The following is a 13,631-nucleotide window of genomic DNA, read 5'->3' on the forward strand; positions in this document are numbered from 1 at the left end:
TATGCAGCCCCCCAGCATCTCTTTAAAGTGAAGGAGCGCTCTCACTGTGTATGAATGGACAAGATGTGTTTGTGTGTGTGTCTTTGCCTATATGTGAAGTAGGATTGTGTGTGTACTATTATACACACACACACACACACACACACACACACACAGAGTGACATGTAATTGTAGAGGTTCTGTACAGAGAAGGGGGGGTTGTTTATATATAGGTTGTTCCAGTGTACGGATTTAAAATGAAGTGCCTCTTATCGGAGGTGAGGTCATATATGCAACGGAGGCTTCAGAGCTGTGCAATTATTTTGCCGGCGCCTAGAGAAAGCCTTGCCTGCAGGGTTGGGGTTATTGATTCCGTCAGCCTCCAAGGAAGCATCTCTGCGGTCCATATGTCTGACTACCTACGGATGATTTATGTACACATCACCCAGCCCTGGGAGAGACAGGCATGTAGGCTATGTGTTAAGCATACATGGGCAGAAGTGGTTCTTACTCATTACATGTGTCAGCTGCAAATTCTCAGATGGCGAATATGACTCGGCGTGCCTGTTATTTGACATCTGCTGGAATTCATCTGGGTGTTGAGTTGGGAGAAACGGCAGCATAGAGGAGGCTGTGCTTCTCCTTCTCCTCCGGGATCGCGTCTGCAAGACGGTTGGGCACGGCTCGGTACCTGGCACATCCGTGTAGCGGGCTTTGTACAGAAGGGGGTGTGCCCGGGTTTTTGTAAGAGTGGGTGTGATCGCGCATGCATGTGTTTGAGGGCTCCATAGAAAAGGTTTTGAGATGGGTGTGCCAGGGTGAAGCTGTATCTTTGCAGGAAAGAGACGTGGGCGATCCAAGCTTAATTTTGCAGGAGATGTGCAGTGGCGTGTTAGGGACCTTGCGAGTAAAATCACAAAGGTGACTCAGTGTCTGCAGCCTGCAGAGTCACCGACTATAAATCCTCCTGCATGTTGTGAATGAAATAATGCACAATGCCTTAAAACTCCCACAAGGACAGAACTGGGGATGTGTTCAGGAAAACACACCGCAACATGACCTGTGGTTTATTTATTTGTTCTGGAGCATCCTCTCCTCTCCTCCCACATCTGTTAAAAAATGTTGCTGTTGCTCTTGCAACAATGGAAGAAAAAAAGTCTTTCAAGGAAATTAAAAGGGGGGGGAGGGTCTGAGACGTGGACAGCCCTGGTACCTGTGGCTTTAAGAGCTTTTCCATTGGAAAGCCACAGGAATGGCCACCAATGTGCAATCAGTGGCTTCTGCAGGGTGTGTCCCTTTGTCTGGGGCGAATCTGTTCGATGTGCCTGGAAGGTGCATGGGGGGGGGAGCTCCGAAGGGGTGGCACTCGGTGTGCCCAAGGGAGGGGGGGAAGCATGCTTGGGTAGAGCGAACGAGGGTGACAGATAGTCGGTGAGCGAGGAGCTTCCAAAGATGGGGCAGAGGCAGGAGGGTGTGCTTAGGGCTTCCCTGTGACCATTCATTTGCCAAAGGGAAGGAGGGAAGGGTCGGGGCCATATGGCTGGAAGAAATGAATTTCGGATGATGCAGGGGTTGACAGGATGGAAGGTTTCTGGGGAGGCCAAAAGCAATGAAAATCAGGCTTCCGAGAAGCAGGACTGGATGGGTTGTTTTTTTTTCAATGCAAGGCCACCCCCTCCACTCTGTATGCCCCAGAGGCTGGCCAATGGCATTGCCTGGAATACTCCTCTGAGAATTCGCCTTCTCTGTTTGATGAGGTCCCAGTCCTTATGATGATGGGAGTGAGTAAGCTAGACGGCTAGGCTTGCAGATGGACCTTCTCGACTGCCCAGCAAGATGCTCCAGGATGCTGTGGTCAGTTTCTATTCCTGGAGAGGCAAACCGTACATTTCGTGCGATGGTGTCTCCCTCTTGGGTGCTCTTTCATGACTGGGGTGCTTTTTGCCCCTTGCCTCTAAGCCGACGGGCTGCCATCTTGAATGATGTCATTCCCTGGAAATGTTCTCCCTGAAGCTAGGATTTCCGAGGATGACATCATGGTGTGAGCCGTGCCTCCTTTGTTACTTTTGCCTTGCCGTGGGCTGAAACCCTGGGGTGTAATATATATGAAAAGGTTGCCCCTTTGGGGGAGGGGGTGCTCTGCTTCTGCGGGTGGCGCTGGACAGTTTTGCTCTTTGTCTCAGGGAGGGTCTGGGTGCCGTCGACTGAGATGCACAAGGTGAAGGCGTTTTGTTCCCATGCTTTTTGATACTTCCTTAAAACATAGGAGACGTATTGCACCATACCGTCCATTGTCTGAAAGCAACATGTTCACTCTGGAAGGAAGGGAGGGAAGGAGGGAGGAAGGAGCTAGCTAGGAAGGAAGGAAGGAAAAGGAAGGAAGGAAGGGAGGAAGGGAGGGAGGAAGGAAGGAAGGAAGGAAGGAAGGAAGGAAGGAAGGAAGGAAGGAAGGAAGGAAGGAAGGAAGGAAGGAAGGAAGGAAGGAAGGAAGGAAGGAAGGAAGGAAGGAAGGAAGGAAGGAAGGAAGGACTGCAACTCCCAGAAATCATGATTAGGCCTTACCTTGAGTATTGTGTCCAGTTCTGGACACCACACTAAGAGGAGGGTTGCTAACAAATTGCAACAAGTTCAGAGGAGGGCAACAAGGAGGATCCGGGGGCTGGAAACCAAGCCTTATGAGGAAAGGCTGGAAGAACTGGACCTGTTTAGCCTTGAGAAAAGAAGACTGAGAGGAGAAAGGATAGCATTTTTCAAATATTTGAAAGGCTGTCCTACAGAGGAGAGGCAGGATCTGTTCTTGATCATCCCAGAGTGCAGGGCACGCAACCATGGGCTTAAAGGAAGCCAGATTCCGGTGGAATTATCAGGAAAAACTTTCTAACTGTTAGAGCAGAATGACAGTGGAACCAGTGACCTCGGAAGTTGGAGAGCGCTCCAACACTGGAGGCATTCAAGAAAAACTTAAGATAATCACCTGGCAGATCTGCTTTGATTATATTCCTGCATTGAGCAGGGGGTTGGACTGGATGGCCTTATAGGCCCCCTTCCAACTTCACTTTTCTGTGTTTCAAGGGAGGGAAGGAAGGAAGGAAGGAAACGTTATCTATACTCATGCATTCCCATCCGACTGCAAAAGTCCTGGAGGTGGTCATGTTTGCATGAAAATGTCTGTCACGGAGAAACAAATCTAGGAACTTTTTCCAAGCTTGGAGCCTTTTTACATCCCACCTTTTCAGCTTCTCCTTCATTTCGCTTGTTCCTCACAACCACCCTATGAGATAGGTCAGGCTGAGAGAAGGTGACAGCCACGAGGTTACATCATGAACATCTTGGCCCCATGGGGACAAGAACATAGACTCCCCATATCCCAGGCAGACCCTTGAAGTCTCTTTGAGCATTACCGTTCATTCGCCTTCTTCCAATGCCCCCAACCTTCTCACAATGGAAATTCATCCTTAAGACAAAGACGAGAAATGTTTGTATTGTTCGGAGCCTCCTACATGGCTTATGGGAGCTGGAGAAAGGGTTGATGTTGAGTTGGGGCCGTGGTTTCCAACCCTCAGGTCTCTAGATGTGTCTGGACTAGAACTCCCAGAAGCCTTCACCGCTCGCTTGGTTGGCCAGGATTTCTGGGAGTTCTGTAGTCTAAGAACATCTGGGTGACCCAAGCTTGGGAACAAATGAGTAAGGGGGCACTGCTAAGGACCCAACGGTGTGTGAGCTACTGGTGAACAATGTGACTAAGTGGAGACAGAAGCTGGTGTGGCCACAGAGGAGGTGAAGGGGGCCTTGATTTTGAGGAAGAGTAGTAAATGGCCCCTAATATCAATAGCTGTGATGTTGCTACTTTGTTTTGGGCCATGAGCTGGCAGAGAATATTGGATCATTCAGCTGTGGAACATGGGCCAGGAGTTGAGCGTCCTGGCCTTCATAGATCTCACAAAGGCCTTTGATCTGGTTAGCAGGGAGGGCCTTTTTAAAATACTTCCCAAGATTGGATGTCCACCTCAACTCCTTAACATCATCAGGTCATTTTATGAGGAAATGAAAGGCACTGTAGTTTTTGATGGCTCACCATCAGATCGCTTTGACATCTGAAGCGGAGCGAAACAGGGCTGTGTCCTCGCACCAACCCTTTTTGGGATCTTTTTTGCTGTCATGCTGAAGCAGGCCTTTGGAACTGCAACAGAAGGTGTCTATCTCTGGACTAGATCAGACGGAAAGCTCTTCAATCTCTCTAGATTGAGAGCGAAGACCAAAGTCCAACTGAAATGCATGCGGGACTTCCTCTTCGCTGATGATGCAGCCATTGTTGCCCATTCTGCTGAAGACCTTCAACAACTCATAAATCATTTCAGCAAGGCCTGCCAAGACTTTGGACTAACAATCAGCCTGAAGAAAACACAAGTCATGGGCCAGGGCATGGACTTGCCTCCCTCTGTTACCATCTCCACACAAGAATTAGAGCTTGTTCGTGACTTTGCGTACCTTGGCTCTTTCCGAACCATTTTAAAATAAAAATTTGGGGTGTATGTGTGGGAAGACTGAAGGCTGGCAGGGGTGCTGAAGCTGCCTTTGGGTCCAAGGGCGCTTACATTGTGCTCATCCGTGTTGCAAAGGATCCTTACAATGGCCGAAATCTCATGGCTAGTTCTGCTTAGAGCAGGCCAACAGAATCATTTGCTGGTTGGTGATGGGAGCCCCATAGATTCCATGAGTCTTCCAGTTGGGTTCCAGCCAACGACAGTGTGTCTGTGAAGACACAATACCTTTTTTTCCCCCTTGGAACTGGGCACTTCTTATCATGGCAAGGTTGAAGTCCTTTTGAGTTTGGGCAGGGGGAGGCCGGAGGATGCAATCAGACCAGGAACCAGGCACATGACCGAAACGTTCCCCAACATCAGTTAGCTGCAAGGATCTGTGGCAAGTGATGTGAATGCCAATAGGATTCTGGCTTCTAAGAAAAAGAAAAGAAAAAACCTTTTGTAGATATGGAGGGCCCTATACGTGCTGAGGGATACTTCAAGATGGGGAGAAAGAAGGTGCCCGCACTGCCTTTAAGAGCACACAGCAGCTTTTTGGGAGAAGTAGGGGCCCGGGAGCTTCTATTCACACCCCACGGCTATCGCCGTTTGATCCCACTTGAACTGCTGTGGCTCTTTTCCTGCAGAGCCCTTGAATTTGTGATTTGGGGCAGAACTTAGGATCCTTTGCTAGGAAAGTGCACTTCCCTGAACCACAGCATGAGGAGGGCAATTACACGACACAGCAAAGGGCAGTTTGAATTCACTAAAATTGCCCCGGCTCCATCTTAAAGAATTCTGGGATTTCTAGTTTGATTGAGTTGCTAAGGGATCTTTGCTAAAGATCTATAATGTTGTAATGCAAGAAAGTGGAGGTGGTGGTGGTCCCCACTTATGGCTGAGCGATGAATGAGCAATCTCCAAATTGTCCTGTCCTCTACAGAGCTGCTCAGCTCTTGCAAACTCAACCCCATGGCTTCTTTTAGAGAGCCAATCCATCTCACAGTGGGTCTTCCTCTTTTCCTGCCGCCTTCCATCTTTTCCCCAGCATTGATTGTCTTTTTCCAGAGAATCCTGCCTTCTCGTGATGTGCCCAAAGTAAGATAGCCTCAGCGTCCACATTTTTGCTGTAGGACCCACTTGTTCTCCTTTCTGGCTGTCTAGGGTATATCTCCCTGGTAAGGATCTATAACTTTGTAGGTCCAAGGAACTATATACTCCAGACTCCCTCCTATCGACTATAAATCCTAGAATTCTGTAGGATGGAACTGCCGCAGCTAAACTGGGTTGAAACGATCACAACGGTTCCGTGCTGTTACATGGTTAGGAAATCAGTTCCACTTAGCAAATGCGGATGTCAAGTTTAACCATTAAAAGCATTGAGAAGCATTCTTTGCTGAAGGCCAGCTAGAAATAAAAAGTGACATTAATAGTCCTCCATTCATAATATATGGCCAATGTTTCTACCTGATTGAAAAGCTATGATGCTGCGATGTAGCTCATTTTAGACAGTTACCTTCTTGATCATGGTTGGAGGCTAAGTTCATGCATCAGGAAAGCAAGGAAGAAACTAACCCAGAAAAAAAAGTTAATATTCTTGAGTGAGTAGGTTTATTAGGTTTCTGCCTTGAGTACCCATGATGTTTGAGGAGTCCATCTGGTCTGTATTTTCTTTCAAACCCTTCGTGAATTAATACATGGCTATGAATGCTATTGTCAATGTTCACATCCTTCCCATTTCGTAATTCAGTTGTTCGGTCCCAAGTAGAGATGGGCACGAACTGCCGGTTCGGGAGTTCATGCCGGTTCGTTTTTCATTCAAACAGATGCACGGAGCTTTCCAGCCCCACTTCCTCTGGCAAGCACCCACTCAGACACAGCGCCCGGAGAAGGTGGGACAAGGAAGATGGGTGCTACCTCTGATTCGGCACCCACTGGAGGAGGAGGGGCTGGGAAATGTCAATCACCTGGTCGGCCAAAGAAACGAACCACTGAACCCAGCAGTTCATGCCCATCTCTAGTCACAAGCGTAGCAAACCAAAGCAAGCATGCAGATCTTGCCGATTTGGGGTTCAGTTGAAACCCGGCCGCGGTCTGTCCGAAACCTCTTCTTTAAGGTCTAACACTTCCCCCAGATTTCATGGACACCAGTGCGTTTTTAAAAAGTTACAACCATTTCAGTTTTCCAGCGCGTTGACTTAATACATTTACAGTTCAGTTAGGATCCAGGACACAAACGGGATGGCGTGTCCACCGTGGACCAAGACACATTTTCTGTGACTGTGAAGAAATTAAATCAGGGCAGCACGAGGTTCATGCGATTTATGCCCCACCACTAGGAACACCTAGCAAACGGCCGAGACAGTGCTATTGAAGAATCCTGCTTCTGGTCCAAAACAATAGTTTAATTGTCTTAACATTTTAATGTGTTTTAATTTCACCCCTATTCCATAGATATCCATAATTTTGAATTGCACGATACGAATAAAGACAGAAAGACACTAGAACCAAATTAAGATCAGTTGCAAAGCTGTGAACTGGCCTTCTTAGCACATCAGGGATCCAGAGCACAGCTTCTGATCAAATTTCAGACCCTTGGCTTTTACAGGGTGGAAGTTAGAGTAGGTATCGAATTGCTATATCTTGCAGTGTAGACGGACACCCAGTTAGTTGTATGACTTTTGCAGCTTGCTTTGGTTTGTGAATCTTGGTGTTCTAATAAAGAACCAAAGCAGATACCCACGAGGCTTAAGTTTTCCCTGCCCTGCTATATAAAACAGTGCCTTTTTCCAATGACTAAATGATTGCTCTGGAAACACCTCTGAAATCAAGAGGTATTAGATTAATTAGCTTCCGCACAGTGGGGTGTCTTTCTTTTAATGGCTTATGTCATACTGCAAACGAGGCTGTGATGCCCCCCCTCCTCAAGGGGATACTTCGAGTGCTATTTGGATATTATTTTATTTGTTATGAAACCATCTGGCCCTGGAGGGGACCGAGGGAGCAGAAGGAAGGAAACAGCCACGGGGAAAGACCAAATATTTTGAAAGTCTACTTTTTACGGGTTCTTTGAGGCCGCCCCCCCCCCCGAGGCAAGGTAATTCCAAGTTCAAGGGGCAGAAACCCAGCAAAACGGAGAGAAATATCAGCTCAGGCATTGTGAAATTCCCCACTCTAATTGTCGGTTCTCGTGAAGGGGAAGAGGAGAGCGTACAGTGGAAATCCAGTCCAAGTATGACTCATATAATGGATGATCCGAGAGGGCGCAGCTGACAGCCCAAGAAATTGGAGGCTGGTCTCCAGAGAGGCTCCCTTGGAAAGGCTTTTTCATGGCTGAATTCCAAAATGGCCTCCCCAAAGGGGGGCTTCATTTCCTTTGTCTGCAAAGTGTTCCTACCCAGTGGATGGTTGCGCTAAATCCTGCTGGCTTTTCCATACCTCCGTGTTTTCCAGGAAACGTGTCTAGGGCAACGTGGCGCAATAGACACATTTTTTCTTTTGGCATCATAATTCAACGGATGGGTATGGTAAATCTGTCTATTACTCAGAATAGTCATCATCATAATCTTAGAACTGCAGAGCTAGAAGGGGATCCAATAGATCATCAAGTCCAGCCCCTGTGAGGGAGGCCCAGTGGGGGAATTAAACTCCCAACCTTTGGTACCTTATAATGAGGTAACGTTAAGGGTCAGAGACCTCTTTCATCCAGACAGAGTTTCACTAGACATGTTTGGGAGCCACATTTCAATGAACTGCTCAGTTATTTATTTATTTGAGACATTTGTACCCCGCCTTTCTCCGAAGGCAAAAGGGTTGGGACAAATTCGTTTGTTCGTTCATTTGTTCATTCGTTTATTTATTTATTTAAAATACTATTACCCCGCCTTTCTCCTTAAAAGGGCCTAAGGTGGCTTACAACAGTGAAAAGACAATATTTGAAAGCTAAAAACAGTGAATACACTTTTTTTTTCAAAGTAAGTGCTATATTATAAACAGCCAATAAACTCAATACTAAAAACACATTTAAAAACAACGGAACACAACAATTAAAACAAACAGACAAACAAACCCTCTCGGGTTGCCAGTCACTGAGGGAGAGCTTGCCTAGAGAGAAAGGTCTTCAGCTGCTTGTGGAAGGACAGCAAAGATGGGGCCAGCCTGGCCTCCAGTGGCAGGGAGTTCCAGAGTCTGGGAGCAGCCACAGAGAAGGCCCTGTCCTGTGTCCCGCACATGACAGGGAATGATACTCCCAACCTCATCCAGAGTCGACACCCCTCACCTACAAGCATGAAATAAGCAAAGTGTTACATCCCTCTTCGACTCTTCTGTCAACCAAACAACATTCAGCCTTTCTGTTTATTTAGCAAAGTAACAGTTTAACGTATTCGCGAAGGCTTTCACGGCCGGGATCTAATGGTTGTTGTGGGTTTTTCGGGGTATCTGGCCATGTTCTGAAGGATGTTCTTCCTAACCTTTTGCTAGTCTCTGTGGCCAGCATCTTCAAAGGACAGAACAGAGCACAGAGTGCTGTCCTCTGAAGATGCCGGCCACAGAGACTGGCGAAAGGTTAGGAAAAACAACCTTCAGAACACCGAAAAAACCCACAACAACCACTAACAGTTTAACCATCCCTCCTCAATTGGGAATATGCCTGGAAATAAACAACCAGCACCTTATTAAAAGATGGCAATTTACTGGTTGTTGTGGGTTTTTCGGGCTTCTTGGCTGTATTCTGAAGGTGGTTTTTCCTAACGTTTCACCAGTCTCTGTGGCCGGCATCTTCAGAGGACAGCAAACTGGCAATTTACCTCCACCCGTTGTGCAAATTCCCTTGTCCAAGTATAAATTGCTATGAGGATTCTGGCCTTCTGCATTTCAAACGCTTGCTTCGCTTTGTGCACACCTTGTTTCTCGGAGAGGCACTATCAGTTTTGAAGGCAGAGGAGTTCTGGAGGCAAGTGACGTTTCTTCTTGCAACGGATCTCAAGAGGTGTTGAAATGCTACCATCGTCTAGATGATCGCGTCCAATGACATTCTTCGCCACCCCGAATCAAAGGCTTTCAAGAATTCTATTTCAGATCCCCAAAATATAACACTTGGTGACATCTATACCAATCCCACAGGCAACTAAACCAGCAAGTTGTCCGTCCAATTATTTTCTTTATGACATTTATACTCCACTTTTCCCCATGAAGCCAGTGTTCAAAGCGGTTTACAAAGTTTGTCAAAGAATAAAAACCAAAGTACGTTAAAAATGAAACTGCTACAATGGCAAAGGAGATAGACTGGGGAAAAAAAACCCAGCCAGGCATGGTGAGAATATTAAAGGCAGTCGAAAAAGACATGTTTTTACTTTCTTCTTAAAATCACAGTAGAAACCACAGAAAGAGCAGCAGACGGTCTCTGCGTGGCACTGCCAAGAATCCTTTGGGTGGGTTTCTTGGGATCACATGTTGCCGGCCCTCTGGAGTTGCGTTCTCGGCTTCTCTTCTATCTTCCCTTTCTTGCATTCAGTGGTACCTGAAGAATTTTCAGCATTTTAAGTAGAGCCCCATACGGTCCTTGGTTAGAGTTACGGCTCTACTGTAAATACCGTGAGATGGGCGCGGAGGGTTGACGCATACTTCCCTCTTTCCTCCAAGGGTATTTCTGTCTTTGGCTCTCTCCCTGCCAGATGACTCTCCATTTCATACACACCCCCAGCTCTGACAATTTGCATACTGCGAGGGTATTTGTATAGCACATATGTATTGATTTATTTGCTGCCTTAATCTGTCGCCTTTCTCGTAAAGCGCCCGAGGCCATTTTATGAGCAGAAGGAATTTAAAACATAACCCGTTCCATTCCATCAAATCCCGGCTCCGAAATCAAAGCTGAAACAATTTCATTAAAGCAACAATAAAATGCTCGTTATGGAAAGCTGTGTTTTCTTTGTTCGACGGACATTCTTCTCCAAGGACTGGGGAGACGGGAAGGGTTATGGGGTAACATGTTTAGGAAGTGTTGCTAAGTTAAAATGGTGGACAGCGGTGGAGTCAAATGTAGAGGGTGATCAGATTGAGATTTGGGTTACACTTTGGACCTCCCATGGCCCAGTCTCGACTGGTCCATTTTCTGGAGACCAGACAATGTAAAGGAGAGCATGAATCAGCCCAGGCTAGAGCTTTGCCCAATACAGATGTGGAGAATGCAGCCAGTGAGGTCACCCTTTCCAGCACAATCCAATGTGATCCTATATCGCTCTCTGATCGTGCCCTGACAGCACGGTGATTAAACTGCAGTACTGCAGTCAAGACTATGCTCACAACTTGAGTCTGATCCTTTTGGGCTCACGTCAGCGGCTCAAGGTTGACTCAGCCTTCCATTCTTCTGAGGTCAGTAACTCAAGTAGTCAGCCCACTAGGGGAAGGGGAGAGCAATGTGTAGTCTGATTAATTAAATTGTAAACCACCCAGAGGGTGGGGCGGAATATAAGCAGCATGCATAGATTATATTTTTATGTGTTTCAATATAGCATCTCTCTCTGTGTGTGTTTAGTTGAATGCTGTCTTCTTAGTAGGGAATTAGAATTGGTGAAACAATAAGGCAGATAAATACTACCATCCATTTGATGTAAGCTTATTACAGGCTTCCTGGTCTTCTAAACCTATTAGAGGCCATGCCATATGTCGAAGGAAGTGGCCTTCTCCACCCTCTTCCTAAATATGCTCTGATCAGCTAAGGACACTCAAGGACATCCCAGGATGAGACGCTCTTTAAGACCATAGGAAAGGAAGAAAAGGAATCAGAATTAATTTTGACTAATAAAGCAGTACGTCTAGCACTGTGTTGTAGTAAGTAAGTGTGATTGTCTTGTGGCAAACGAGAAGGCTGCCCCCTTTGGAAAATCAGGCTCAAGGGAGATTATACAGTCCGGGGCATCATCCTTCAGATGGAGAAGGAGCAAGCTCAGCCTCTAAGAAAGCAATCCGAGATGGGATGATGTTGTGGAGTGATGTGGCCGGTTGCCCACAGCTTCCAAAGACCAAATGCCACAAGCTCTCCTGGAGAAGAGATGGAGTTCTTCAGATTTCTCAGCCCCGGGGATTCTTAATTGTTATATTATTGTTATTAAGACAATCAGATCATTGAAATCAGTTGAGGGATTCACTGCATCAGCTCTAAGCTGGCACAGTGTGAATCTGAGAATTATGTTGACGCGTTGATCTTCTTTCTTCTTCCAGCTGACTGCAGCAGTAGAAAGGACTGCCTTGTAATGCATGATTATAACTGAAAAATAAACATATTCCCGATGGCTAGAAAAGATGCAGGAAAGGGCAAGTGGAATTATTAACCGTCAGGGAGCAGGGGAAGACAACAGTGGGTCAGTCTGTCTAGTTTGAAGAACTGGGAGCTCTCTTTCTGAACAGGAAGCAAGGTGGTGCTAGGCCTAGCTAAATTTCAAAGCCTTCCCATTTAGGCCTTTCTTCCAGGTGAGCCACATTTAAATGTTTATATGTTAGACAGAACTCCCAGAATGGAAAATTATGGCATTTGTAGTCGAGAAAATCCAAAAATCCCACCTCTAAGGGCTGCCAACTTAAACAGCCTTAAAAGTGGACTGAATGAATCCATCAGTAGACCATCAGTAGCTTCTGGACAGGGAGGCTATATCTCACCTCCAAGATTACAGACAATAAGCCTTCATATATACGTTGTTGGAGAATATGAGACAATCATAGTGGCGCTGCTTCTATCTTGTGGAAGGCCACTTTTAGAACAGAATGTGCATTGGATGGGTCTTTGGTTTGGCCCAGCATGTTTATTCCTGTGATTTTCTGTCAACCCGTGTCCTCTTTTCCATTTTCCCTAAGGCGAAAGCTACGTCTGTTCATCAGACAACTTTTTTAAGAAGGTAGAGTATACCAAGAACGTGAATCCGAACTGGTCGGTCAACGTGAAAACCTCGGCCAACATGAAGGCCCCTCAGTCTTTGGCCAGCAGCAACAGTGCCCAAGCGAGGGAGAACAAAGATTTTGTGCGTCCCAAGCTGGTGACCATCATTCGGAGTGGGGTGAAGCCGAGGAAAGCAGTCCGCGTGCTCCTGAACAAGAAAACGGCACACTCTTTTGAGCAGGTTCTCACCGACATCACAGAAGCCATAAAGCTGGAAACAGGAGTGGTCAAAAAGCTGTACACTCTGGACGGAAAGCAGGTAAGGTTGTTTCATCGGAAGCTTTCTTAACTTCCTGTCTGTGACCAGTGCGGTGCTGGGAACCTCTGCAGTTGGAGAATTCTGTGAAGCTTGCCACATGGTTGAACAATTACATTGTTGGCAGCTTTTGACTGATAATGAAATGGTGGTGAATCCACTGCAGAATTTAACATGAACTTTGCTAGAGCTATCCAAGGTGCTGAACCATTTCTCCATAAATTCAGCATGTTGGATAGCATATCTCCATGGACACAAACCTGGAGTGGTTTCCCTGCTCCATCAATATAAGAGCCCTCGCCACTGTTGTTCAGAATACAAGTTCCAGAATCCCCCAGCCAGCATGGTCAGGTCAAATGATGCGGACATCACTGACTTTTCTGGTTAGATTACTATTTAATAAATTCACCTTACTATTCCACGTTATGGGACCAACTGCTGGTGGAGCTGTGCCTGGCCCCCTCCCTCCCTCCCTCCCTTCTTTTAAAAGATAATTGAAAACATTGCTTTACAGAGAGGTGTTTTGGTTTTATTTTGGCAACCCTGCATGTTCTAGCTTCTTTATATGGTTACATACCTGTGCTATTTTTCATTCTATATTTCCCGCCACTGGGTATTTTAACTGTTATTTGGTCGTTTTTATTCACATTTGTTGTTTTAGTTGATTGCAAACTGCCCAGAGTAATGCTTTTGCACTAATGGGGTGGTGTACAGATTGAATGAATGAATGAATGAACGAACAAACAAACGAATGAACGAACAAATGAACGAATGACTGCTCCCAAAGGTTAGCTACCGGTATGACCTTTGCAAGAAACGTTTCTGTGCAAGGCAAAGAATAAGATGGTATGTCTCCTGATCCAGGATTAAAAGTTGATTGATTGGTGGTTGAACCTTTTCCTTCTCCACTGATGATGAAGGAGTAATCTCCACCTTA

The 13,631-nt window shown here is 46.3% G+C and overlaps 1 protein-coding gene across 4 annotated transcripts in view; it reads left to right on the forward strand.

Annotated features, from left to right (window-relative positions):
* The window catches only part of DCX (doublecortin), a 57,570-nt gene that overhangs the window by 2,947 nt on the left and 40,992 nt on the right, over window positions 1-13,631 (forward strand). For all 4 annotated transcript variants that reach the window (XM_020784388.3, XM_020784389.3, XM_078380653.1 and 1 more), the window contains exon 3: window positions 12,357-12,697. In XM_020784388.3, coding sequence (XP_020640047.3) covers window positions 12,357-12,697 — 341 coding nt within the window. The remainder of the gene's footprint in view (window positions 1-12,356; window positions 12,698-13,631) is intronic.

This window comes from Pogona vitticeps, chromosome 11 (assembly GCF_051106095.1).
Source record: "Pogona vitticeps strain Pit_001003342236 chromosome 11, PviZW2.1, whole genome shotgun sequence".
In the NCBI taxonomy this organism is placed as follows: Eukaryota; Metazoa; Chordata; class Lepidosauria; order Squamata; family Agamidae; genus Pogona; species Pogona vitticeps.